General features: G+C 38.2%; 1 protein-coding gene and 1 non-coding gene across 10 annotated transcripts in view; one reads left to right on the top strand and one right to left on the bottom strand.

The window, feature by feature from the left end:
* Positions 1-27,865, top strand: part of CAB39L (calcium binding protein 39 like) — a 148,737-nt gene that overhangs the window by 53,240 nt on the left and 67,632 nt on the right. For 8 of the 9 annotated variants that reach the window (XM_036299215.1, XM_036299214.1, XM_036299216.1 and 5 more), the window contains 2 exons: positions 7,839-7,980; positions 11,387-11,551. In XM_036299215.1, coding sequence (XP_036155108.1) covers positions 7,870-7,980; positions 11,387-11,551 — 276 coding nt within the window. In that variant the 5' untranslated portion in view covers positions 7,839-7,869. Of the gene's footprint in view, positions 1-7,838; positions 7,981-11,386; positions 11,552-27,865 lie in introns of those variants that run through there. The other variant, XM_036299218.1, reaches the window with a different exon arrangement.
* LOC118652279 lies at positions 19,876-19,977 on the bottom strand. The gene has a single exon (XR_004966539.1). It is a non-coding gene; the product is annotated as a U6 spliceosomal RNA (small nuclear RNA).

The raw sequence follows: 27,865 nt of genomic DNA, 5'->3' as shown, positions 1-27,865 counted from the left end.
GTCTGTATACAGACACACACTTAATATCATTTTAGTTTCTTTGACTTTTTCTGGCATTCTGGCTAAACTCTGTATGTGTCTGTTTCCCACTGCATTTTGAGCCCTGTGAGACGCGTTCATTTTGAATTTTCTAATTCAATACCTGGGACTTTAAAGGGGCTCAGTAAATATTTTCTGAATGAATAAATGTAGACTGGCCAATTTTGTACCTTTTATTTGTCGTCAATCAATTCTCTGTGGGGTCAATTCTGCTCTATGCAGATTTGGACTATCTGCTGCATTGGCTGGGAGGGGGTAATATGTATGTTTATGTGTTTGATTGTTTATCTTGGCAAGCTTTCTTTTTGCATAAATCTCCTCCCCCCCCCCCTCCCTACCCCCCCCCCCATCTCCTACAAAAAAATTAATTTTGGAAGCATCCTTCCCTGTCCAAGCCCATAGGGCATTTCTCTCATTTTCATGTGCTGCTTCTCCCCTGCACCCCCCCCCCCCCATTAAATAGAACTTACATTTTGTGTTGTTTATTCTGTTTATTTATTCTTGAAAGTGGAAAAGTACAACAGGGCCACTGTCAGTTCACTGGCATCTGTGTGCTGTATGGCCCGCTGTCACCACTAATGCTGGAGGGCAGGTTTTGTACGAGGCCCTAACACAGTTTTCAGTGCCCGGGAGAAGTTCATCTGGTGTCAGTCTGTTGGCCTAACATGGCATCTTTTCTTGTCCATTTTTCCTGCTTTGCTGAAATATAATGTATGTTCTAAAAACTCTAAGGTACACTTTATGAAAAAGTACTACTATCAACTTATCCCCAGAAGGTACCATTTTCAGGTCTCCTTCATGCCTTTTGTCTCCATCTTAAGCATTTTATTTTCAGCCATGATGGATAGAAGGAGTTAAAAGATTCAGAATGAATATGGATAAGCAATAAATAACCTACAGCTCACTGTACATGGCCTATCTAATTTAAAAATATTTTATTCTATCTTTTATAACCTCCCCTTTACATTATGGAGGTTCCTCTAAAATTTAAAAATAGAATTATCATATGATCCAGTAATTTCACTTCTGAGTATTTATCTGGAAAAATAAAACACTAATTCAAAAAAATATATATGTACTTCCATGTTTATTGCAGCATTATTTACAATAGCCAAGATATAAAAACAACCTGTATCCATTGATGGATGAGTACATGTTGAAAAAAAAAAAATATATATATATATATATATATATATATATATATATATATATGAGGTCCGGTGCATGAAATTCATGCATGGGGGTGGGTCCCAAAGCCTGACCTGCACCCTCTCCAATCTGGGAGCCCTCAGGGGAGCCCTCTCCAATCTGGGAGCCCTGACGGCATAGGCCCACTCCCCGTGGTTCTCTGCTCTCTGTGGGGCCTGGCCACTCCACGCCCGCTGCCCAGAGGCTCTCTGCGGCCCAGAGGCTCTCTGCGGCTGGGGCGGGATGCTTACCTTGTCGCCACAGCGATGACGCAAGCGTCCTCCCCCAGCTGCTCTGCGTGCACGCACACTGCCCAGAGGCCCTCCGTGACCAGGGCGGAACACTTGTCTCGAAGCAAGCATTCCGCCAGGCTGCTCATGCTGCTTGCTCTCAGTGGCCACCCCCCAAGACTGGGGGACTCCAGTGGGGCTGAGGGGACTGGGCGCCGCCACCTTGTGGCTATGGGTGCTGTCATCTTTGTAACGGAGTGACAGTTAATTTGCAAATTACCCTTTTATTAGATAGGATATATACTAGGTGTACTGGTTACAAATAGCGAATTTTGTAAAAGAAAACACGATAATTTCAAGAGAAACATCGAAAGTACTTTATTCAAAGTAATGTCCATCACTAGCTACACATCTCCCCATCTTTCCGGTAATTTGTGGATACCGTCCCAATAGAACTTTTCTTGTTTTGAGACAAACTATTCAGAGACCCAATTTCTACTTCTTTGTATGTTGTTTTTTTAAATATATTTTTATTGATTTCAGAGAGGGAGAGAGAAGAAGAGGGAGGTAGAAATATCAATAATGAGAAAGAGTCATTGATCGGCTGCCTCCTGCACGGCCCCCATGGGGGATCAAGCCCACAACCCAGGCATGTGCTCTTGACTGGAATCGAACCTGGGACCCTTCAGTCCGCAGGCCGACGCTCTATCCACTGAGCCAAACCAGCGAGGACTCTTTGTATGTTTTGAAGTGCTGCTCAGAAAGTGCATGTGCCATCGATCGGAACAAGTGGTAATCTGAAGGAGCAAGGTCTGGTGAATTTGGCGGGTGGGTTAATACTTCCCAGGCAAGATCTTTTAACGTGTCTTTAACTTGTTTTGAAGTGTGTGATGGTGCATCATCATGAAGCAATATTACTTTGCTGTGTCTCGTCTGGAACATTCTGGTCATTTCATGATCAAAGTATAGTTCAAATTGATTATTTTTGTCGGTAGCAATCAGTATTAATGGCTTTACCTGGTTTTAGAAGTTCATAATACACCACACCTTCCTGATCCCACCAAATGCAGAGCATTGTCTTCTTTCCCAAGCGATTTGGCCTTGCAGTCAATGTTGATGGTTGACCTGGATCAACCCGTGATTTTGTGCATTAGGGATTCTCAAAATAAGTCCACTTTTCATCGCCAGTCACAATTCGATGCAGAAAAGACTTTCTTTCATGCTGTTGCAGCAACATTTTACTGAGGACTTTTCAGTTTTCCATTTGTCTTTTGTTCAGTTGATGTGGCACCCATTTTCCTTCCTTTAAAATCTTTCCCATTGCTTGTAAATGATCGAAAATTGTTTGCTGAGCAACATTTAATCTTTCTGCAAGTTCTTGAGTTTGACACGCATCTTCATCCAATAATGCTTGTAATTGTTGGTCTTCAAACTTTTTCAGTTGACCTGGATGTTCTTTGTCTTTCACATCGAAATCATCACTTTTAAAGCATTTAAACCAGCGTTCACAAGTATCTTGAAATGGAGCATGTTCACCATAAACTTCCTGAAGTTTTCAGCAGCACTTTTCTTCAAAATAAAGTAATGAATTATAACTTTGCACAAATGCTCTTTTTTGGGCATGAAATTCAACATTTTTAAGTGTAAAAATATCTATGATGTTAACACCTTCAGCAAATTTGACATATGAAGTTTTGAAACTTGTTGTCAATACAACACAATAGCATACATATCAAATCGCATATATATCAACATATGTGTAACTCCCTCTATTGAAAAAAATCCACATTATTAACCGGTACACCTAGTATACACACACACACACACACACACACACACACACACACACACACACTGGAATATTATTCACTCATTAAAAAGAATAAATTTTTGTCATTTGTAACAACATGGATAGACCTTTAGGGCATTATGCTAAGTGAAATAAGTCAGAGAAAGATAAATACCATATGATCTCACTCATGTTGGATCTAGAAAACACCACTAAAACAAAAATAAGTTTATATATTAAAGAGAACAGATTGGTGGTTGTCAAAGGCATAGGATGCCAGTGGATGAAATGGGTGGAGGTGGTCAAAGGTACAAACTTGCAGTTATAAAATTAGTAAGTCATGGAGATGTAGTAAAAAATAAAATACAGTAATCAAACTGGTGTAAACAAATAAATATAATGTATCTGAGCCTTCCCGGTGCATTTGGCAAATTTTTTCATGATATCTTCATGAATGAAATGGAAAATTATGAATTAAATGATATGATGAGGTGAATTCACAGTTAAGCTAAAAAAAAAGATGCCTCACCCCAAGAAATTCAATAAAAAGAAAAAAGAACCCCTGAATTTACAGACAGGAGAAATGATACACACATAAGGGTGATAACTTCTGAATCATAATGATCAGTTAACAACAACTCAGAAATAGATGAGGGTTTAGGTCTCATTATTAGCAGGTAGTGTTGAGTGCTGGTTGACTCATTTATTAAGTAAAGGTGCAGTGAATGATATGATTAGGGTGGGTGCACATGGAGTGACCAGCACAATTGCTCAGATTATGGAAAGGGCAGCCTCAAATTTAAAATTATAGAGACAGGTGTTCAGTCTGGGGGTGAGATGGAGCTGGCCATGGTCTGAAGAGAACAGTGTAGAAAAGAGAGCTTCACATTAACTTGTAGGAGACCTAGGGGGCTGTAACTGCATGGTTTGAAAGTATGGGTTTTGATTTTCCTCAAAATAGGCTCCCCAGAATTGAGGACTATTGATCCCATGAGATTTTAGAACATTATTAAACTAAGTTTATGTTAGAGTTATTATGATAATAGGTACATTTAAAATATGAAAATAATAAATTCAAAAAAGGGAAAACTATATTAGAGGCATTATATATATTCTATGTTAATTCCCACTGTTATTAATTTCATTGCCCCTAAAATATTTGCTTTTCCAATTAATAATTAGCTCCAAAGAGCAGAGCTTGTGTTTTTCTATCCCTATGCTTAGTTTTGTTCGTTGAGTACGTGAATGAATAAATGAAGAAACCAACAGGCAAATGAACAGTTGGGCTACAGTGAATCAGGAAATGCTGGCTAACTATTATATTAATACTAGAGGTCCAGTGCACGAAATTCGTGCACTCGGGGAGGGGGGTCCCTCAGCCCGGGCTGTGCCCTCTCGCAGTCCACGAGCCCTTGGGGGATGTCCGACTGCCATGAAGGCAGGAGAGGCCACTGCACTCGCCAGCTGTGAGCCTGGCTTCTGGCTGAGCAGCTCTCCCCCTGTGGGAGTGCACTGACCACCAGGGGGCAGCTCCTGTGTTGAGCATCTGCCCTCTGGTGGTCAGTGTACATCATAGCGACCAGTCGTGCCACCGTTCAGTCGATTTGCATATTAGCCTTTTATTATATAGGATAATGTCCTGAAAATGTTTATAATTGTAGTGGAATTAGCATTAGAACTAGCTTGTTACAGTGAGAATTGAGCAGAGCAATGGGTAACTGACAAAAGTCATGTCATATCATATATATACCATATATAATTTGCACTCTGTTTTGATGTTAGGGAGTACATATTTAGTTGAAATTCCTATAGTTGACTATCTGTTCCTTAGTGCAGTAGAACTACATAGAGAAAGATAATACACAAATACATTTAGCCATTAAAAATGCGTTAATGTTAGCTCTAGTTCAGTAGATAGAGCGTTGGCCTGTAGATCAAATCCAGGGTGTGATTTTGGTCAAGGGTGCATACTGTTGCTCTCACATCAATGTTTTTGTCTTTCGCTCTCTCTTCCAGTCTTCCTAAAAATCAGTGGAAAAATATCCTCAGGTGAGGATTAACAAAAAATAAATAAAAATTTGTTAATGTTAAATATTTGAACACTAGAGGCTCAGTGCACGAAATTTCCTAGGTGTGACTGGTGATCAGGGCTGATGGGGGCCTTCTGGCTGCCGGCCAGGCCTTCCTATGTTCCATGCCGCCCCCAGCTGGTCAGCGCACGTCATAGCGAGTGATCGAACTCCCAGTCTCCTGGTTGAACTCCTGAGGGGACAATTTGAAAGTTAGGCTTTTATATATATAGATTGAGTATTTAAAATTCAAAAAATAAATTTATATTTTTAAAAAATGTGTAAGTGGCTCAGGAATTTAGAAGTGTCTAGGACACAATAAAGACAAAATTATATCTCAATTATTATGTCTTTCTGTGTAGTGAAATAATTCATTAACTATTATAGAACATTTTGTAATAATGGCAGCTAAGCATTATAGAGTACCTCACATCTACTAGGCCCTGTGCAAGGTACTCTGCATGCCTTTAATCCTTACAACAGTCCTGAGAAGGAGATGTTATTATAACCATTTACAGGTAAAAACACAGAACTTGGAGAGATCGCATACTGTGCCCAAGAGCACCGAGGTAGTAATCAACAGACTGTTTACTTTGCCCAACCATCTAATGATCATTTCAGCACCTACCCCACTTCCACATTACATACACTTTTTAAATGTACTTTGCCTTTATTTATGTTTAGGCCTGATTATTAAAGAAAGACCTAATGCATATTTATCATTTTGTTCTTGTATTTTATAAAGGGACAGGACACAATGTTCTTCCAATGTTCTTTCTTTTTTGCACCTGAAACCACCCACTGAGTCTCACAGTGTGATTTTCACATCTTTATCTTTCAGTGCTGAGTCAACTTTCTGAATCAGTTTTAGAGACTGATTTGGGTCCTTTAACATGCTTTTAAAACTTATTCTTGCCGAAACCAGTTTGGCTCAGTGGATAGAGCGTTGGCCTGCGGACTGAAGGATCCTAGGTTCGATTCCGGTCAAGGGCATGTGCCTGGGTTGCGGGAACATCCCCAGTAGGAGTTGTGCAGGAGTCAGCTGATCAATGTTTCTCTCTCATTGATGTTTCTAACTCTCTATCTCTCTCCCTTCCTCTCTGTAAAAAAAATCAATAAAATATGTATATATTTTTTTAAAAAAACCTTATTCTTGCCCTAAAAGTGGACAACTTCCCCCTTATATTTACCCTCCCACATTGGGAAGTTAAGGCATCCCTACTGAAAACATGAAATAATTTTTAAGTCTTTTGTTTATTATCAAAATTTATACCAACAGTTGTAATTTATACTTCATAACATATACTAGTATGTATCCCATTGGAATTCTTGATCACAGTCAATACTGAATGAATTTATTAGAAGGATATAAGGTAACTCACAGATCTATCAAACACTAGGGAACCAGATTTAGGAAGTAGGAATCTAGGAGGATGAGGGATTTAGAACCATAGCCAAGGTTACGCCACAGGAATAGCTGGTTAGAAGAGTGCTATTATCAACTGGTATACATGTTTGTGTACACATTTACATATAATATTCTTCACTGTTAATAAGAAAAATATTAAGAGAAATTCAATTAACTCAAAATACATCAATAGGGTATTGGTAAAATAAATTATAATAATTAAGAACTTATCAAATAATTATGTAATGTATCTGTATAATGGAATACTATATTGCAATAAAAATATTACAGACCTAAACATGAACTTATAGAATGATATTCAAGATATAAAAAGTTTGGAAAAGTTACAAAATACTATATTTAGAACTATTCTGTTTTTATTTTAAAACATATTTACTTTTACATGTATAGAAAAAACTCAGGAGTAGTATATTCCAAACTGATAATTGGTATCTCTGGGTCATTTGTTAATGGAAGCCTTTGATTTATTATACCATATTTCTGTAATGCTTGAAATATTTTTGCTAATACATGTAAAGTAAATGAATATAAGACAATGATTGCCACATTTGGCTTTCTCTGCTGTATGTAAATTGATGTTCTCAAAATCGAGAATTGATACTCCTTGCCCTTCTCTCTTCACCTTCTGCCATGGTAGCCCTCATTTCATCAATGAGTATAGTCAGTTGAATATTTAAAGAATGAAGAACAGACTCTACATTACTGTTGAGTGGAATGCTTTTAAATATCGCCTTACCATAGTATGTGGATCTTAATTCCACTTTAGTTTTATATGTTTTATTTTATCTACTATTATTATTAGCATCAGTTTTTAGTCTAAATATCAGGTTATTCTCTAAAGGTATTCTTTTTTCCATTCTTGCATAATACTTGTATTTCTATTATAAGAAAAAATTTTAACTTAGAGAAAAAACTTTTAGGTAAAGTTTAAAAATATTTTGCACGTGTTTAAATTCGGCATAAAACTTGATGAAACTCATTTTAATTGGATTTTAATATAGCAAATTACTGAATTGAAAACAAGTCATTTTAGTATAACAATTTAATCATGTTAAGAATAAGTTAATGATTTTTATTTTTTTATTTGTTTTTAGCATTCCATATTGGAAGAGGATATTTCTAAAGATGAAAAAAATGCCATTGTTTAGTAAATCACATAAAAATCCAGCAGAAATTGTGAAAATTCTGAAAGACAACTTAGCCATTTTGGAAAAGCAAGACAAAAAGACAGACAAGGTATGAGCTAAAACAATAACATTATTATTAAAATATATTTATTCCAAGACCAAAAACCAACATAAAAGTTTAATGAAGTACCCCAAATATGGTCTGTGATTTACATAGGGTCTCTGTAAATACATTTAAATTTATTTTAGGTTTTATGCATCTGTTAATTGTTGAGTCTATTGTCTTGAACTCTTGGTATATCAGGACAACCCTCTAATCAACTAAAATTTCTTTATTAAAATTTTTTTACTGATTTAGAGAAAGAGAAGCAGGAGAAGAGAGAGAGAGCGCATGCAAGAGAAACATTGATTTTTTGTTCTACTTTTTTTTTTAAAATATATTTTTATTGATTTCAGAAGGGAAGGGAGAGGGAGAGAGAGAAACATCAATGCTGAGAGAGAATCATCGATCAGTTGCCTCCTACACACCCCACACTGGGTACCGAGCCTGCAACCCGGGCACGTGCCCCCAGCCAGAACCAAACCTGGGACCCTTCAGTCCACAGGTTGACACTCTGTCCACTGAGCCAAACCAGCCAGGGCTGTTCTACTTCTTTATGCATTGGTTGATTCTTGTATGTGCTCTGACTGGGGATTGAACCTGAAACCTTGGTGTATCAGGACAATGCTCTAACCAACTGAGATACTTGACCAGGGTGGTCTTGAGCTCTTGATTCATTATCTGGAGCCTCTGACCAACCCTGGATTCCTCTAGACTACATAGCTTAAAAATCTAAGTGGTTATCTATATATATATAAGCCTAAGCAACTGGCTGACCAACCAACCAGTAGCTATGATGCGCACTGACCACCAGGAGTCAAATGCTCAACGCAGAAGCAGAAACCACAGGCATGGAAACATGGAAGAGACTGATGAATCTCAGAGGGAAGCGGGGAGGGAGGAGTGGGGGAAGAGAGTAACCATAGATCTTATATGCATACTAGAGGTCCAGTGCATGGGTTCGTGCACTGGTGGGGTCCCTCGGCCTGGCCTGCACCCCTCTCGCAATCTGGGACCCCTTAGGGGATATCAGAGAGCCAGTTTTGACCTGATCCCCTCAGACCAAGCTGAGGGACCCCACCACTGCACAAATCCATGCACCAGGCCTCTAGTACTGGTATAATATATTGGCATGAAGGGTAAAAAGCTTTTATTTAAAGGTTAACTGATAGTTTCTACTGCAGTGCAACCTCATTTTAACATTGTTTTAAAATCCTACCATGTAGTGCTTCCGCATTGAAAGGACTTTTTAGTATTAGTATCTATAAATTAAATACCCTTGAGTGCAAAGTATATTTTTGTCTCAGTGTCTGATACAATCTTGTGTTCTTATAAGGATGTAGAAGTATATTTTTCATCCTACATCTTGTAAGTAATATAGAAATATATTTTAATCCTAGTGTACTTGTAATATTGAACCAACTATTGGTCCAAGTAGAAAAAAAAATCTTTATAAAAGAGTAATTCTAAATGACAAAAGAAAGAAAACTTTTTAAAAAACATCAAAAGATACTCATCTTCATTAGTAATCAGAAAAAGTCCAAGTAACTGCAGTATATTCATAATATACATGTTCTACCTTGGCAAAATTGTCTAATAGTGTTAAGTATTTACAAGTATGGAAAGCAATAAGAACTTTGACTCACTATGAGTGTAAAGTATAAATTGGTTTTTGGAAACAAGGTTAGTATATTATCTGTTAGATAGAAAGTCATGCATGTTCTTGCTAGATATAAACTCTAGAGATATTCTTGAACATGGTCTCAGACTGCATGTACAAGAATGTTATAGTATTGTGCTTTGCATAATAACCCCTCAATGGAAACAACCCAAATGTCCAACAACAATAGAGCTGATAGTGAAGTGGTGCCACCATCATTGGAATACCATAGGAAATGAAAATTGAAGAACTGCTGCTTACATGCAGCAGCATGGATGAATCTCACAAATACAGTGTGAAGTGAAAGAAGCAAATTTTAAAAGAGTACAGGTATTATTCTAAATCAGTAGAACTAAACTATATTGTTTAGGCTACAAACATAGGTAAGAAAACTACAAAAATGTAAATAAATGTTTATCATAAAAGACATAACAATATTTACTTTTAGGCTGAAAGAGAGCCATTCAGGTAACTTCTGGGGTACTTAAATGTTTCTTGACCTGTGGTATAGTCACACAATTTAAGAAACTTCCAATCTCTAATAAATAAGGATTGCTTCAGTCAGATCATAAAATGTATATGGAAATTATTTTTTTAAATAGTGTCACATTACTATGTATTATTTTTATATTACCTTATTCTCTTTATTCCCTCCAATTATAATGATTAGAATAGTATACTTTAAATTTTATACTTTACATATATATTTTTAGTGGTCAGCAAATCAAATTGTTAACTAATGGTCTGTTCTTCTCTCCTCATCTGTATTAACTTTTTTAAAAGTTTTCATTGAGATATAATTTGCATACCATATACTCCATCATTTTAAAATGTACAACTCGGTGGTTTTTATTATACTCTCAAGGTTGTACAACCATCACCTCTATCTAATCCCAGAACATTTGTATCATCCCAGAAAGAAACCCTGTACCCTATAAGCAGTCATTACTCATTCTATCTCAACAGGCCCTAGTACACACTTACCTACTTTCTATCTCTATGGATTTTCCTATTATTCTTTATATATAGTGAGGGATTTTTTAAAAGTTTTACAGATAACAAAAAAGATAATGTCTGTGTGAGAGAAAAGTGTATCAACAAAGAAAGTTTATGCGTTTTAACAATTTATGATCTTATACCTAGACTAAAAAAAATCGGAAAAACCTTAGCAAATGTTTTAAAGACTAGTAGCTACTGATAGGTCTTTAAAATAGAGTCATTTTAATTTCAAGAGTTAAATTTACAATTAATTACTATCAAAATGGACTGTGTCTGAGTATGGTTTAAGAGAAAATATTGTTTTTTAAATATATTTTATTGATTTTTCACAGAGAGGAAGGGAGAGAGATAGAGAGCCAGAAACATCGATGAGAGAGGAACATCGATCAGCTGCCTCCTGCACATCTCCCACTGGGGATGTGCCCGCAACCCAGGCACATGCCCTTGACCGGAATCGAACCCGGGACCCCTGAGTCCGCAGGCCGACGCTCTATCCACTGAGCCAAACCAGTTTCGGCGAGAAAATATTTTTTTTAATTATGCTGGCTAAATAGAAATACTAGAGGTCTTTTTTAGATACAAATTTTAGTAACTTTTTAAAATAAAAAACCAGTGCTTACTAAAAGGTTTTTGTTTGTTTATAACTGTACAGTGTTCTTTGATCATAAATATATAGGGATTAATAAGTGGTTTTTGTTTGTTTATAGCCTGAAAATTTTTATTCACTTAAGTCTTAGCATACTTTTTGGTCACTAGGCTTCGGAAGAAGTATCGAAATCACTGCAAGCAATGAAAGAAATTCTGTGTGGTACAAATGACAAGGAACCCCCAACAGAGGCTGTGGCTCAGTTAGCACAAGAACTCTACAATAGTGGGCTGCTGGTGACACTGATAGCTGACCTACAGCTGATAGACTTTGAGGTAAACTATCTGTAAGAGTATTATATTTCTGCTTTTCAATTTTAATATGTATGACTATTAATATTTGATTTTAATTTTTTATTACTGTTTATTTTAAAAGTTTTTCTAAAACTCTAAAATCATTTTTTAAATTAAAAAAAATTTAAATATATTTTTAAAATTGATTTCAGAGAGAAAGGGAGAGGGAGAGAGAGATAGAAACATCAATAATGAGAAAGAATCACTGATTGATTGGCTGCCTCCTGCATGCCCACAACCTGGGCATGTGCTCTGACTGGGAATCAAACTGACCTTCTGATTCATAGGTTGATGCTCAACCACTGAGCCACACTGGCCAGGCAGTTTTTTAAAAATTACAGTTGACAGACAATATTAGGGTCTACAGCAGAGTAATTAGACATTTATATAGCTTAATGAAGTGATCACCCCAATGAGTCTAGTGCCCATCTGACACTACACATAGTTATTACAATATTATTAACTATATATATTGCTATGCTATACTTTACTTTCCTGTGACTGTTTTTATAACTGGCAATTTGATCATCTCATTCCCTTCCCCTTTTCACCCATTACCCCCAATCCCCTCTCATCTGGCAACCATCAATTTGTTCTCTGTATCTGTGAGTTTGTTTCTGTTTTGTTTGTTAGTTTATTTCGTTCTTTAGATTCCACATATAAGTGAAATCATTTGGTATTTGTCTTTCTCTGTCTACCTATTTCACTTAGCATAATACCCTTTAGGTCCATCCATGTTGTCACAAATGGCAAGATTTCATTCTTTTTTATGGCTGATCAATATTCCATTGTATATATATTGAGAATATACATTATATATATATATATATATATATATATATATATATATATATATATAACTTTTTCTTTTCTTTTTTTTTTAATAAATTTTATTGATTTTTTACAGAGAGGAAGGGAAAGGGATAGAGAGTTAGAAACATCGATGAGAGAGAAGCATGAGAGAGAAACATCTATCAGTTGCCTCCTGCACACCTCCTACTGGAATTCTGCCCACAACCAAGGTACATGCCCTTGACCGAAATCGAACCTGGGACCTTTCAGTCCACAGGCCAACGCTCTCTCCACCGAGCCAAACCAGTTAGGGCCTCACTTTTTCTTTATCCATTCATCTATTGAACACTTAGTTTGATTCATATCTTGGCTAATATAAGTAACGCTGAAATGAACATAAGGTTGCATATGTCTTTTCAATAAGTGTTTGGGATTTCTTTGGATAAATACCCATAAGTGGAATTACTGGGTCATATGATAGTTCTATTTTTAATTTTTTGAGGAAACTTCATACTACTTTCCGTAGTGGTAACACCAATTTATGATCCCACCAACAGTGCACAAGGGTTCCCTTTTCTCCACATCCTCACCAGTACTTGTTTGTTGAGGTATTGATGACCATTCTGACAGGTGTGAAGTGATATCTCATTATGGCTTTAATTTGCATTTCACTAATGGTTAGTGACATTGAGCATCTTTTCATATGTCTATTGGCCATCTGTATGTCCTGTTTGGAGAAATGTCTATTCAGGTCCTCTGCCCATTTTTAAATCAGATTGTTTGTTTTTTTGGAGTTGAGTTGTATGAGTTCCTTATATATTTTGGATATAACCCCTTTTCGGATATATCATTGGCAAATATCTTCATCCATTTAGTTGGTTGTCTTTTCATGTTGTTGATGGTTTCCTTCACTATGCAAAAATACTTTAGTTTGATGTACTCCCATTTATTCATTTTTTCTCATATTTCCCTTGTTCAAGGAGACATCTAAAAATATATTACTAAGAGTGATGTCAAAGAGTAGCATTAGCTACTCTTCTATGTTTTCTTCTAGGATTTTTATGGTTTCAGGCCTTACATTTAATTTTTTAATTCATTTTGATTTTATTCTTGTATATTGGATAAGAAAGTAATCCTGTTTCATTCTTTTACATGCCTGTCCAGTTTTGTCAACTTCATTCATTCATTCATTCATTTTTATTGTTGACAGTATTACAGGTGTCCCCTATTCCCCCCTTTTTAACACCATTTATTGAAGAGACTGTCTTTACCCCATTGTATATACTTGCTTCCTTTATCGTAGATTAATTAACCATATAGGTGTGGAATTTTTTCTGGGTTGTCTATTCTGTTTCATTGATCTATGTGTCCGTTTTTATGCCAGTACCATGCTATAGTATACTAAGTAGTTTGATATCAGGTAGCGTGATACCTCCAACTTCTTTTTTTTTTTTTTCAAGATTCCTTTGGCTATTCAGGGTCTTTTGTGCTTCCAGGTATTTTTTAGGATTATTTGTACTAGTTCTGTGAAAAATACCATTGGTATTTTAATAAGGATTTCATTGAATCTGTAGATTGCTTTGCGTAGTATGGACATTTTAATAATGTTAATTCTTCCTAACCATGAACACAGTATATCCTTTCATTTATTTTTATCTTCTTCAATTTATTTCTGCAATGTCTTATAGTTTTCTGAGGACAGGTCTTTTATTTTCTTGGTTGAATTTATTGCTACATACTTTATTCTTTTTGATGTAATTGTAAATGGGATTTTTTTCTTAATTTTTCTTTCTCTTATTTTGTTGTTGGTGTATAAAAATGCAATCAAATTCTGAATATTAATTTTGTATCCTGCTACTTTTCTGAATTAGTTTGATTAGTTCTAATAGGTTTTTTTGTAGACTCTTTAAGGTTCTCTCTATATAGTAGTATGTAATCTACAAATAATTACAGTTTTATGCTTCCTTTCTTTTTTTTTAAAAGAAGTTTTAAATAGTATATCATTTAGATACAGACTTTTCCTTTTATTAAAAAAAATATATACTTTATTGATTTTTTACACAGAGGAAAGGAGAGGGATAGAGAGTTAGAAGCATCGATGAGAGAGAAGCATCGATCAGCTGCCTCCTGCATACCCCCTACTGGGGATGTGCCTGCAACCAAGGTACATGCCCTTGACCGGAATCGAATCCGGGACCCTTCAGTCCCCAGGCCAACGCTCTATCCAGTGAGCCAAACCGACTAGGGCTTATGCTTCTTTTCTTATTTGGATTTCTTTTATTTAAAATAGTTGTATACTTTAGATAGCATTATCATCAAATGCCCAGATGATTAAGTTGATGATATTTCAGGATATGGCTGAAAGGTAAAGGATGGAACTTAGTGCACAGAGATTTGGCCATCATTTCTCAGGAAAGGTTGTTCCCTTTGCTTCATGGTTGTTCGTGCTTCTCTACCTTCTCAGAAGCTTCCCTGCATTATTTGAAGTTATGTTTCAATTTTCTGGAAATCTATTCATTTCAACTGTTACTAAGGCATCTGTTTGAATAAGTCCATTACCATTTATTTTCTTTTTTAAAAATATATTTTTTTATTGATTTCAGAAAGGAAGGGAGAGGAAGAGAGAGATAGAACATCAATGATGAGAGAGAATCATTGATCAGCTGCCTCCTGCACACCCCACACTGGGGATTGAACATGCAACCCAGGCATGTGCCCTGACAGGAAATTGAACTGTGAACTCTTGGTTTATAGGTTTAATACTCAACTTCTGAGCCACACCAGGCTAGCACCATTTATTTTTTGTGTACATGCAGCTCATGAAAAACAGAATTTTGTAGTTGGAAGGAGCTACATAAATAAACATCCTCCTAGTTCTTTTATGAGGAAACTGAGATTTGCAAAAGTTAAATTACTTTGCCTCCAGAGCACTCAGCAAATAAATTGCAGGGATAGTATTGAAACTTGTGAACACTGACAGTCTAAACCAGCCGTGGGCAAGCCGGATTCGGCCCATTTGAAATGAATAAAACTAAAAAAAAAAAAAAAGTACCCTTTTATGTAATGATATTTACTTTGAATTTATATTAGTTCACACAAACACTCCATCCATGCTTTTGTTCTGGCCCCCCAGTCCAGTTTAAGAACCCATTGTGGCCCTCGAGTCAAAAAGTTTGCCCACCCCTGGTCTAAACGTATGTTGTTTTGTCAATCCTCACCCAAGGAATTTCCTGCATAATAAATAGGTAATATGCAAATTGACCATCACACCTTCACACAAGATGGCCACCCCCATGTGGTCACAAGATGGCCACCACAAGATGGCCAACGGGAGGGCAGTTGTGGGTTTGCAGGTCAGCAGGGGAGGACAGTTGGGGGCGACTGGTCGGCAGGGGAGGGCAGTCAGAGGTGATCAGGCAGGCAGGGGAGCAGTTAGGCGTTAATCAGGCTGGCAAGGGAGTGGTTAGGGGCAATCAGGCAGGCAGGCAGGCAGGCAAGCGGTTGGGAGCCAGCAGTCCCAGATTGTGAGAGGGATGTCTGACTGCCGGTTTAGGCCCGATCCCACCGGGATTGGCAGTTGGACATCCCCTGAGGGGTCCCAGAATGGAGAGGATGCAGGCTGGGCTGAAGGACCCCCCCACCCCCACCTCAGTGCATGAATTTCATGCACCGGGCCTCTAGAGTGTGAGTGTGTGTGTGTGTGTGTAGTTATTGGTTTGATTTCAGAGAAGAAGGGAGAGGGAGAGAGAGATAGAAACATCAAGGATGAGAGAGAATAATTGATTGGCTGCCTCCTGCATGCCCCCCACTGGGGATGGAGCCCACACCCGGGCATGTGCCCTGACTGGGAATCAAACCATTACCTCCTAGTTCATAGGTCAAAGCTCAACCACTGAGCCACCCCAGCCTCCATAGATTTTTTTTTTAATTTTTATTTATTTATTTTTTTTGAGGGGGGTAAGGGGGTGCCAGAGACAGGCGGGAGCTGGTAGGGTCGGGATGGGAGAAAACCTCTCCATAGATTTTTAGAGAGAGTGGAAGGGAGGGAGAGAGGAGGAGAAAGAAAAAGAGAGCATGAGAGAGAGACATCAATTGGTTGCCTCCTGCACACGCCCTGACCAAGGCCAGGGATCAAACCTGCAACCCAGATACATGCCCTTGATTGGAAATGGAACCCCCAACCCATTGGTGAGTGGGCCAATGCTCTAAACACTGAGAACACCAGCCAGGACTAAATGTGCCCTGTGTACTTTTCTTTTCTTTTCTTTTTTTACATTTCTTTTGTTTTTAAATTTATCTTTATTGTTGAAAATATTACGGATGTCCCCATTGTGGTGGTGGTGGTGTTTTTCCCATTGACCCCCTTCTCCTTGTACCCACCCTCTCCCACCAGGCCTTCATCACACCAATGTCTGTGTCCATGGGCTATGCCCCCTCACCCACTCCCACTTTCCCTCTGAAATTCATCAGTCTGTTCCATGGTTCTATATCTCTGGATCTATTTTGTTCATCAGTTTATTTAGTTCATTAGATTCCACATATGAGTGAGATTATGTGATACTTGTATTTCTCTGACTGGCTTATTTCACTTAGCATAATACTCTCCAGGTTCCTCCATGCTGTCTTAAAAGGTAACAGATCCTGCTTTCTTACTGCTGCATAGTATTCCATGTTATAAATGTACTACAGCTTTTTTATCCACTCATCTACTGATGGGCACTTGGGCTGTTTCCAGAAATTCGCTATTGTAAATTTTGCTGCTATGAACATGGGGGTGCATATATTCTTTCTGATTGATGTTTTGGGCTTCTTAGGATATATTCCTAGAAATGGGATCACTGGGTCAAATGGCAGTTCCATATTTAATTTTTTTAGGAAACTCCATACTGTTTACTGTCGTTAATGTTTCCTCCCACGTCCTGCGTGGTTCAGGGTTCAATATCTAGAAGAGGAGCCGCACACAAATGAAATAGAAAAGACAAGAGATAATTTGGAAATATTGGGGGACCAGGCGGGTAAGTCCAACTCAAGAGGAAAGACTTCCACCCTGCTCAGTCCACATCGACCTTTTATAGTCTGAGGTAAACAATGCAGTGGTTACCATAGTTACAGTTCTTGTGAGTTTCACCTGTTTTGATCATGTTTACACTCCCTGCACTTCCCTCAGCCCATTAGCTTCCCAGGTAAGATCTGGGGAGTGTTATAAGGTCAAGCCTAATTATGCTAAGAGGACTGAGCCCTCTAAGCTGGGACTTGTTTGTGACTTTGCCAGCAGGTCAGTCCGAGGCTCAACCCTATATCAGTTTCCCACATTTACCATAGTGGATGTACCAGTCTGCATTCCCACCAGCAGTGTACTAGGGTTCCTTTTTCTCCACATCCTTGCCAGCACTTCTCATTTGCTGATAGCAGCCATTCTGACACGTGTGAAGTGATACCTCATTGTCGTTTAATTTGCATCTCTCTGATAATTAGTGACTTTGAGCATTTTTTCATATGTCCCTTGACCATCAGTATGTCCACTTTGGAGAAGTGTCTATTTAAAACTGTAGGACATTGAAAAAAGAATTGGAGGAAGATATAAACAAGTGGAAGAATATACCGAGTTCATGGATTGGTAGAATTAACATCATTAACATGTCCATATTACACAAAGCAATCTATAGATTCAGTGCAATCCCTACTAAAATACCAATGGCATATTTCACAGATCTAGAAAAAATATATGGAACCAAAAGAGACCCTGAATAGCTACAGCAATCTTGAGAAAGAACAACAAAGTTGGAGGGAACACAGTAGCAGATAACAAGTTATACTACAAACCCACTGTAATCAAAACAACCTGATACTGGCACAAGAACAGGCATATAGATGAGTGGAACAGACCCCAGAAATAGACCCAAGCCATTATGCTCAATTAATATTTGGCAAAGGAGGCAAGAGCATACAATGGAGTCAAGACAGTCTCTTCAATAAATGGTGTTGGGAAAATTGGACAGATACATGCAAAAAATGAAACTAGATCAGCAACATACATGATGCACAAGAATAAACTCAAAATGAATAAAAGGCTTAAATAAAAGTTGTGAAACCATAAAAATCCTAGAAGAAACTATAGGCAGCAAAATCTCAGATATCTCTTGTACCAATATGTTTGCTGATACATTTCCTAGGGCAGGGGTCCTCAAACTATGGCCTGCGGGCCACCTGCAAATACAAATATTGTATTTGTTCCCGTTTTGTTTTGTTTTTTACTTCAAAATAAGATATGTGCAGTGTGCATGGGAATTTGTTCATAGTTTTTTTTTTTAAACTATAGTCCGTCCTTCCAACGGTCTGAGGGACAGTGAACTGGCCCCCTCTTTAAAAAGTTTTAGGACCCCTGTCCTAGGGCAAGGGAAACAAAAGAGAAAATGAACAAATGGGACTACATCAAAATAAAAAGCTTCTGCACAGCAAAAGAAACCATCGACACAATGAAAAGGGAGCCCACCGTATGGGAGAACATATTTGCCAATGGTACATCCGATAAGGGGTTAATATCCAAAATATATAAGGAACTCATGAAACTTAACAAAAGGAAGACAGAATCCAATTTAAAAATAGGCAGAGAATGATTTCTGAAGTAAATTGCTTTTGGTTTTGTCACTGAGGAAGTGAAAGGAAAACTAATTATAGTGATTAGACCAAGATAAGGTCAGGGCTCTTGGGGAATCGTGGAAATACTAGTCCCAGGCTCTCAGACTGCTAAATAAGGGAATGTTTTGGGCTGACTGGAGCCAAGGAGGAGGAATACAGAGCAAGACTGCTCTGGAGATGTGACACCAGGTGTGTTGGGTGGAACCAACACTGACTGAGGAATCTCCAAGGCCCAGACTTCAACTCATTCTTCCTTTCAGATACACTGGTCTTTTTCTCTCTTTTCATCCTGTATCTGTTTCTCTAGCTTTGACATTTTTCTGCCCAATAATGTATTTTCCTACTTTATCCTCTTGCTGGGCTTGCTCACTCTCACTCCCATCTTAATCCCCATGTTTTAAAAAAGTGGTCATATGTTGAATTTAAGGGGAGCTTTTTCATTGTGTTTATATATTCTCATGTTTCTCTTATTTAATTTAAAATTAGTTATTATGAACATTTTTAGGAGCTGTACCTAGTGAAAAAATACCTGACATATTAGAATTGTTTAGAATCCTTGACCTGTCATTTGATAGTAACAAACTTTTTTTTCTGTTGTTACTCTTCACCCGAGGATATTTTTTCCATTGATTTTTCTAGAGTGAAAGGGAAAGGGAGAGACAGAGAGAAACATTGATGTGAGAGAGACACATGGTTTGGTTGCCTCCTGACACGCCCCAACTGAGGCTGGGGATCAAGCCTGCAACCAAAGTACGAGGTGTGTACCCTTGACTGGAATGGAGCCGGTGACCCTTCAGTCTGCGGGCCGACACTAACCACTGAGCAAAATCGGCTAGGGCTAGGGTTTTTTGTTTGTTTGTTTTTTGTTGTTTGTTTTTAATATGGAATGTTTCATGATTTGGGTGTCACCCTTGGGCAGGGTCCATATCAACCTTCTTTGTATTGTTCCAATTTTAGTATATGTGCTGCTGAAGCAAGCATGAGGTTAATTTTTTTTATTCTATAAAATAGGACTATTATGAACTTTTAAATATTAAAGTAAATAAAACATACATATATATGTTATGAAAGAACATTAAATACATGTGCAAACTATATACAAATGTAAGTTAGTATACTTTCATTTTCTCTCTCAGACTAAAGTTAAAAAATGTAAGCTATCTTATTTTTGTTATAACCCTTTAGTGTTTGCTTGTTTTATTTATTATTTTAGTTTGAGATTTAGTTGGTCCAGTTATTACAAATGGGAAAAAGACCCATGTTCTTGGATTACAGTATTATATTTCTATATACCTAATTTTTGCACATTTCTCTGAGAGTAGCAATGCAGTAAGCTATTATAATCATTAATTAATATGTTAGCTTGAGTTAATTTATGAAATTAGCCCAAATAGCAGTTGCATGCTGGGAGGAATATGACTCAAGGATGGATATGTTTTGAAAACTGAGTCAGGGAGAGATGTTGTCAGGTTCAGTGACCTGGCAAAACTTTGAGCAGCCACAGAATAGCCTACATTCAAAGTGCTGTCCAATAATTGGAGAGGTAGGTATAAAACTTTGTTCAGCATTGGGTTAGAAAACAAAACACTTATGCAAGTTTTCCTTATTTTACTTGGTATACTGAAAATAAATCAATTTAAAGAGGATGTTTACTTAAACTTATTTGGGGATTAAAACACTTGCCTGAAAATTGACTTCTGTTTATCAAGTGAAAAAAACTTTTACTCTCTGGAATTCTTGGGGAAAAGAAGTATCTTTCTGAATATTTGAATTTTACATGTAGCTAGAGATTAACTCTTCAAATGCAGAGTTAAATAGATTATTTTTGTAAATTACTTTATATTATATTTATGAAATGATTATATTATTCCCCTCCACAATAGCATTCTATATATAATAATTTCTACTGATGAATCAAAATTATCATTAGGAAGATCTATCATTGTGATAGTAGCAGACAGGTCCTCCCTCGCCCCCCTGAACTTTAAGGCATAAATTGACCAAACAGTTCTTGACTTTGTTCATTTAACTGATGTAACACAATGCCTAGAGCCTAGTTATAAATGAGTATGTTATTCAGTAGATGAAGCTGTTCTTTGAAAGTCCATAGAACATATGCACTTATAAATACTTCTTGGTTAAATGTATAAATGAAAAAGTTAAAATTCAGGACAGTTTAGTATTAAACATTCTACCAATTATGTACAGTGTTTTTAGGAAGGAGGCAGCATTACTAGCATTATTTACCTACTTACAGAAATATGCTATGTATCTCTTTGAACTGGAGACATGAATAATGAGACCAACTTTCCTTCTCGGTCCTAAAGTACCCATATAAACTAGTGACAGCTTAATAAAATTCCTCCAAACTTCAAAACTCAGTCTAATCACACAGAACCCCACCCTCCTCATCTTTTGCTTCATATGTAGCACTGGTACAGCCCCTTCTAAATTAAGAATATCTTAAATGATAGGACTGCATTTCCCACGTCTAATGCCATGTCTATTGGTTGGTTGAATGAATAGATAGAGGAATGAAAATGAGAGATAGAAGCAAAAGTAAGGGAATTGGACCAAAGAAAGATGTCCTGAGGCACAATAACAAGCCACTTTTCTTAGTAAATTGTGTAGAAGATAAATAAGAGTAATAATAGTATCATTTCAGTAAGTGAATAACCTTTCCTGAGGCTCCTTTCAAGAACACAAGTCATTTGACTGTAAAATTTCTGGTATGTTTTTATAATAGGAAGGAAAAATTATTACTTTAAGAATGGGCTGCAGCTTTTTGCTAGATAGCCTAAAAAAATGGAACATTCCTTACAGAGAAAAAAAGTGAACTTTTGTTTAGAAGCCACCTAGATGGACTTTTTGTTAGTTGTGAAAGGTGGGGTGTCTAGGCAATGTTTGGACAGAAAAAACTGAATGGAAAGAGCTTAGATTCCCTTTGCAGAGTAAAGTAACAGAAATTTGATAAATGCCCTCTCTTTAGCTAAGTTTGATAGGAATAGGAAATAGAAGAGATTTAGAAGGGTTTGGAGTGAGGGAGAGAGAAAGCTCTTGGAACCATGACAGAGGAAAGGTCTTAAGGAACAAGATGATCAGAAATGCTAAGGAATCCTATCTAATAAAAGAGAAACATGGTAATTGGCGTACGACTGCTACCCTTCCCATTGGCTAATCAGCGAGGTATGCAAATTAATTGCCAGCCAAGATGGCGGCCGGCAGCCAGGCAGCTTAAAACTAACATGAGGCGTGCTTGCTTCAGTGACGGAGGACTCCAACGTTCCCCGACTGCCTTGCCGGCCTCTGAGCCTGCAGTTTAAGAAACATTGTAACAAATATAGAAGCTAAACAAAACCCCAGAAACCTGCTCTCAGCGAGCCAGGATCTCAGAGCTGGATTTGATACAGAGTTTTGATTATAGAACGGAAACAAACCAGATACCTGCTTTCAGGAGCGGAGGCCTAAGAGCTGGAGCCTCAGAGCTAAAGCTGGCCCAGAATAAAAAAAGAAAAAGAAAAAAAGGAGCGATTGGGAGCTTCCGTCCCAGCCTGAAAACAGCCCTCAGCCCCTCACCCAGACTGGCCAGGCACCCCAGTGGGGACCCCCACCCTGAAGGGTGTGTGACCAGCTGCAGACAGCCATCATCCCCTCATCCAGGCTGGCCAGGCACCCCAGTGGGGACCCCCACCCTGAAGGGTGTGTGACCAGCTGCAGCCAGCCATCAGCCCCTCACCCAGGCTGGCCAGGCATCCCAGTGGGGACCCCCACCCTGATCCAGGACACCCTTCAGGGTAAACCAGCCAGCCCCCACAAGTGCACCAGGCCTCTGTCCTATATAGTAAAAGGGTAATATGCCTCCCAGCACCGGGATCAGCGGAGCCGCGAGGCCTCCCGGCACCGGGATCAGCGTGACAGGGGGCAGCGCCCAAACCCCCTGATCACCCTGCGGCTCTGTGTGTGACAGGGGGTGGGGCCACAACCTCCCTTTCGGCCCTGCTCTGTTCATGACAGGGGAAGGCACCCCAACCTCCTGATCAGCCCTGCTCTGTGCCTGATACGAGGGAGCTCCCTAACCCCCTGGTCGCCCTGCGGCTCTGTGTGTGACAGGGTGTGGCGCCCCAACCCCCGCCCCCCAAGGGCCCTGCTCTGTGTGTGACGGGGTAGAGCCATAACCTCCCCATCGGCCCTGCCTTGAGTGTGACAGTGGTGGCGCCCCAACTCCCCAATCGGCCCTGCTCTGAGCCCGACCAGGGGCTGCAACTAGGGATTGGGCCTGCCCTCTGCCACCCGGGAGCAGGCCTAAGCCAGCAAGTCATTATCTCCTGAGGGGTACCAGACTGCGAGAGGGCACAGGCCAGGCTGAGGGAATCCCCCCTTCCCCCCACCGAGTGCACAAATAATAGCTCTGTGTAGGGTTCAACTTTTTTTTATATTGTTGACAGTATTACAGATGTCCCCCATCCCACCCCACGTTTGCCCCACTCTACCCAACCCCTACCCCACCCCAGGCCTTTATCGCAGTATTGTCTGTGACCATGGGCCATGCACATATGTATGTATATAAGTTATTTGGTTAATCTCCTCTAGTCCCGTGCCCTCCCCTCTGAGATCTGTCAGTCTGTTCCATGCCTCCATGCCTCTAGACCTGTCAGTTTATTTTGTTCATTGGATTCCAGTACGTAGGAATTCAATTTGAAGTTATTTCTGCACTGTGCTATAATTATCCTTTGTTACCCGACTTAAACCTTTGATAAAAGAACTATTAAGTATATGTTGATTGAAGGAGAAGGGGCGTTTTTCTATACTTGGGATAAACAGGGTGTTCAGAAAATAATGAGTTACAGGAGGCAAGACAAGGAACAGGGTTGAGGACGTAGGAGTAGGGATTTGCCATAAATTTTTATTTAAGCTTTAAAATTCCTGGCAAAAGAACCACTTCAGCATATTGTTAATGAGGTTTAAAAAAAAAAAGTGGCTGAGATTTCAAGGCTTCTGATTTTGTGGGCTCAGGATCAAACTCAGAGCTGTGTTTGGGCACTGTTCAAGACACAGTTTTAAACTCTTTGATGTTTTGAAACACAATGTGATAAGAGATCAAAGGATGGAAAATTTATTGCATCTAAGAGTTCATGCATTCATTTTAAGGGCAGGTGTGCCTTGCAAAGCTAGGGTGATACAAAGTCAATTGTTCAGGTTGAATTAGAAAGCAGCTCAATGAAGAAGAAAACTTTCTACAGTGATAATTTGATTTCTAGTGATTATTTCTTGCTACATTAAAAAAATCAGCAAAATAAGAACTCCAGAATCAGCTTCTTAATAAGCCATTTTATGGTACTAAGTTTTTGAAAATTTCCATTCCCTAAAAATCTTTTTCTGTTGCCTGGCCCTGACAAAAGTGCTCCTTAACCTTTGGTTTTATTAATATAAAAATGGGAAATCATTAAGTCTTAAGATTTGACAGTATTTCATGCATTTAACAATTTGAAATGCTTACTATATGTGTAGGGCATTGATTTTATTTTGTTGTTTATATATTTTTCCACCCTGTCATTAGACAAATTCAGTTCAAGAATTTATAATCTCAGGTGGGGAAATACTTATATCATAATAAATAGAATGTTATGTTATTGTTACCCTACTATTCTTTTAAAACTAATGAATATAAACTTTAGAAGTATCATGTCCTTAAACAGAAGCATAACCTGTTAATTGTTTGCATGCCCCCTGTAAAAATTAAGACAATGACCATTGTAGTTTGACCTTACCATACTTTTTAAGGAGGGTAACCTACCCTAATGATAAAGCATGCTCAAGCCCTCTGCTGTCTGGGAAAAGCTCTCTCCCCAGCCCACATGGTGATAGTGGAAGCAACCATTTTGTGCAACATAACACCCTGCCCAACACACAGCTGACTAGACTAGCAGTGGACAGCAGACCAAAGTAGGACAAAGTATTTCTGCAGGATTCTGGAACTGGAACTGAGACACAGAACCCTTTCTGTAATCAGGAGGTAAAGACGTTACAGTCCTTATTGGTTTGGCTCAGTGGATAGAGCATCGGCCTGCGGACTCAAGGGTCCCAGGTTCGATTCCAGTCAAGGGCATGTACCTTGGTTGATTGATGTTTCTCTCTCTTTGATGTTTCTGGCTCTCCATCCCTCTCCCGTTCTCTCTGTAAAAAATCAATAAAATATATTTTTTAAAAAAAAGACGTTACAGTCTTTCCATCAATGGCCAGGTGTCCTGCCATATAAACTAAAGAAGTAGAGAAGCCAGTCTACATAAAAGACAGAAAAATGAAAAAAAAAAAAATAGGCAGAGAAATGGTGGGGGCAGGGGCTCCCTGATGGAATTCATGTAATACATAAGTTTAATTTAACTTAAAAAATTTTGAGAGCAGCTAATTCTGAGCTAGCCTGTGCTTGAGTTCTCTGAAACTTTCCCAGTATCTAGAAATTAGCTTTGTAATCAGCTTCTTCACCTACCCCAGCCTCTGGCAACCAGTAATCTATCTTCTGTTCCTGTATTTTTGCCTTTGCAAATGTGTAAATGGAACTATACAGAATGTACCCTTTTGCGTCTGTCTTCCTTCACTTAGTATAATGCATTTGCCATGTTGTTGCTGTGTATAATGTGTTTGTCACTCTTTATTGCTGAGTAGTATATCCCTTTATATGGATGCACTACAGATCATTTATCCATTCCCCAGTTGAAGGATATTTAGGGCATTTTAAATTTTTAGCATTTATAAGTAAAACCTATAACCATTTACATGCATTTTTATGTGAATGTAGGTTTTCATTTCATTTGGATAAATACCTAGGTGTAGGATTGTTGGGTAGTGTCGGATTTTTTTTGTTTGTTTTGGCTTTGTTTTTGTTTTTTAAATTTTAGCCATTCTAGTAAGTTTTAGTGTTATCTCATTGACGCTTTAATTTTTATTCCTGTAGTGACTGATGTGGAATATCTTTTCCAGTGTTTACTTGCCACCATATCTCCTCCTTTGTGAAGTATCTATTCAGAGCTTTTGCCCTCCTTTTATTTGGTTGTTGAATTTTGAGAATTCTTTATATAGTCTGTATAAAAGTCAGTGGCAGCAATTTGTTGTTGTTGTTGTTGTTGTTAATCCTTACCTGAGGATATTTTTTTTCCATTGATTTTTTTTTAGAGAGAGTGGAAGGGAGGGAAGAAGGGAAGAAGGGAGAGAGAGAGAGAGAGAGAGAGAGAGAGAGAGAGAGAGAGAGAGAGAGAGAGAGACCTCAATTGGTTGCCTCCCACACTCATCCAGACGGTGGCTGGGGAACAAACCTGCAACCCAGGAATCGAACCCATGACCCTTCTGTCCACAGGTGGACACTCTAACCACTGAACCACGTGGACCAGGGCAATAGCAGCAATTTTAAAGTGGATGTTTTTTCCTCCAAATTCTATCCTCTTTTGGTCTCTCATTTGCCTTTTCTCACTTCTGTTATCAGTCAGTGAGGGAATGCTCTTTATCAGCAGTTATTTTTAATTGCTACTCAGTACTTTTTTCTTCCCTCTTTTTATCATTTTTTATTTGATTCCAGTAGATACTCCCATATATACCATTCATTCAGCAAATAAGCATTGAGCATCTCATGTCAGGGCTGACCATTTTTGAATTTGCCAGCTAACACAAGTGCTTCTTCAGCTGTGATATCTAATCAGTTACATTATATGTACTCTTAGAATTACTGGCTAATTTCAGACAAATTTGTTCATTTCTAAATGTTGCAGAAGACTGATTTTGAAATAGTTAAGGTTTTATTCCAATTATATATAGTATGCTTAGTGGGTATCCACAATGGTTGCACTTAATGTAGAGACCATCATTCATCTGTACCTGTTTAAATTTTCTGTAATGCTTTCCATTCTGGTCATTTCCTCTGTTTGGAGAAGCTGTTCCTTGTAGCAGAACTTGTTTTTGTTATTCACAGGGGTTTTCTTTGACTTTGCACATATTTGCTAATGAAGTAGAAGAATGTTTTCTTCTATGTAAAAGTTGGATAGAGTTCTATGGAGCATCATTTCTACTGTTCACTGGAATGCTGTATGGAAATGTTCTTGTGGCATTTTACTGGGAAGTATGAAAAACACGCTTTCATGACATTTCAAAGAAGATTAATATTCTGCAGTATTACTGTGGAGTCTAGAAAGACTTGAACAAACCAGATTATTTCTTTCATTTACTAGTATAATTACCGATATAGCTCTTTCACACAATAAATATATTCTTTAACGTCTGTATAAATGAAATTTATGTAGTATGAACCTTCATTTTAGTATTTTAAAATCATGAGAATAACTGATTCTAAAGTATCCTTTTAAATTGAAGACTCACCTCCTAATTTTTCTATTAAAATTTGGATTTGTATAGTGCTTTTTCATAAAAGAAGATATGATTTGCTTTCTTGTGTACCTGTCTCACTTCCTTTAAACCCTTCTTCCTTCCTCCATGGCTTGCTTTCTTTCCTTCTTCTTTACTCTCTCCTCTTTCCTCTTCCCTCTCTTTTTCTTCTTTTTTTTTTTGGAGGGGGGTGCAATGGGGTATCAAATTACTTTATTTGAAGGAATGCTACAAATGAAAGAATGTAAGTGGATGATTTGTACAACTTACAGAAAAAGTGAAGGTAAGCAGTACCTCCAACATGCAGGCACTGCTTTGGTGACCAGGGAAGTCACCACTGTGGCTGTGGGGAGCCAGCTTAAGGCTTAACTCTCATCACTATCTCCTAGGGTGTGCTTGTCAAAGAGATACCTTGCCGTGCCAGATTCAGGGGCCCTCATCTTTCATAAGTTAGTTATTCCACCTCTCTTTGTTTTTCTCTATACAGTGATGTGA

Source organism: Myotis myotis, unplaced genomic scaffold, assembly GCF_014108235.1.
Source record: "Myotis myotis isolate mMyoMyo1 unplaced genomic scaffold, mMyoMyo1.p scaffold_m19_p_3, whole genome shotgun sequence".
Taxonomy (NCBI): Eukaryota; Metazoa; Chordata; class Mammalia; order Chiroptera; family Vespertilionidae; genus Myotis; species Myotis myotis.
Note: the sequence above shows the minus strand (reverse complement) of the source record. Positions and strands in the feature narration are given on the sequence as shown.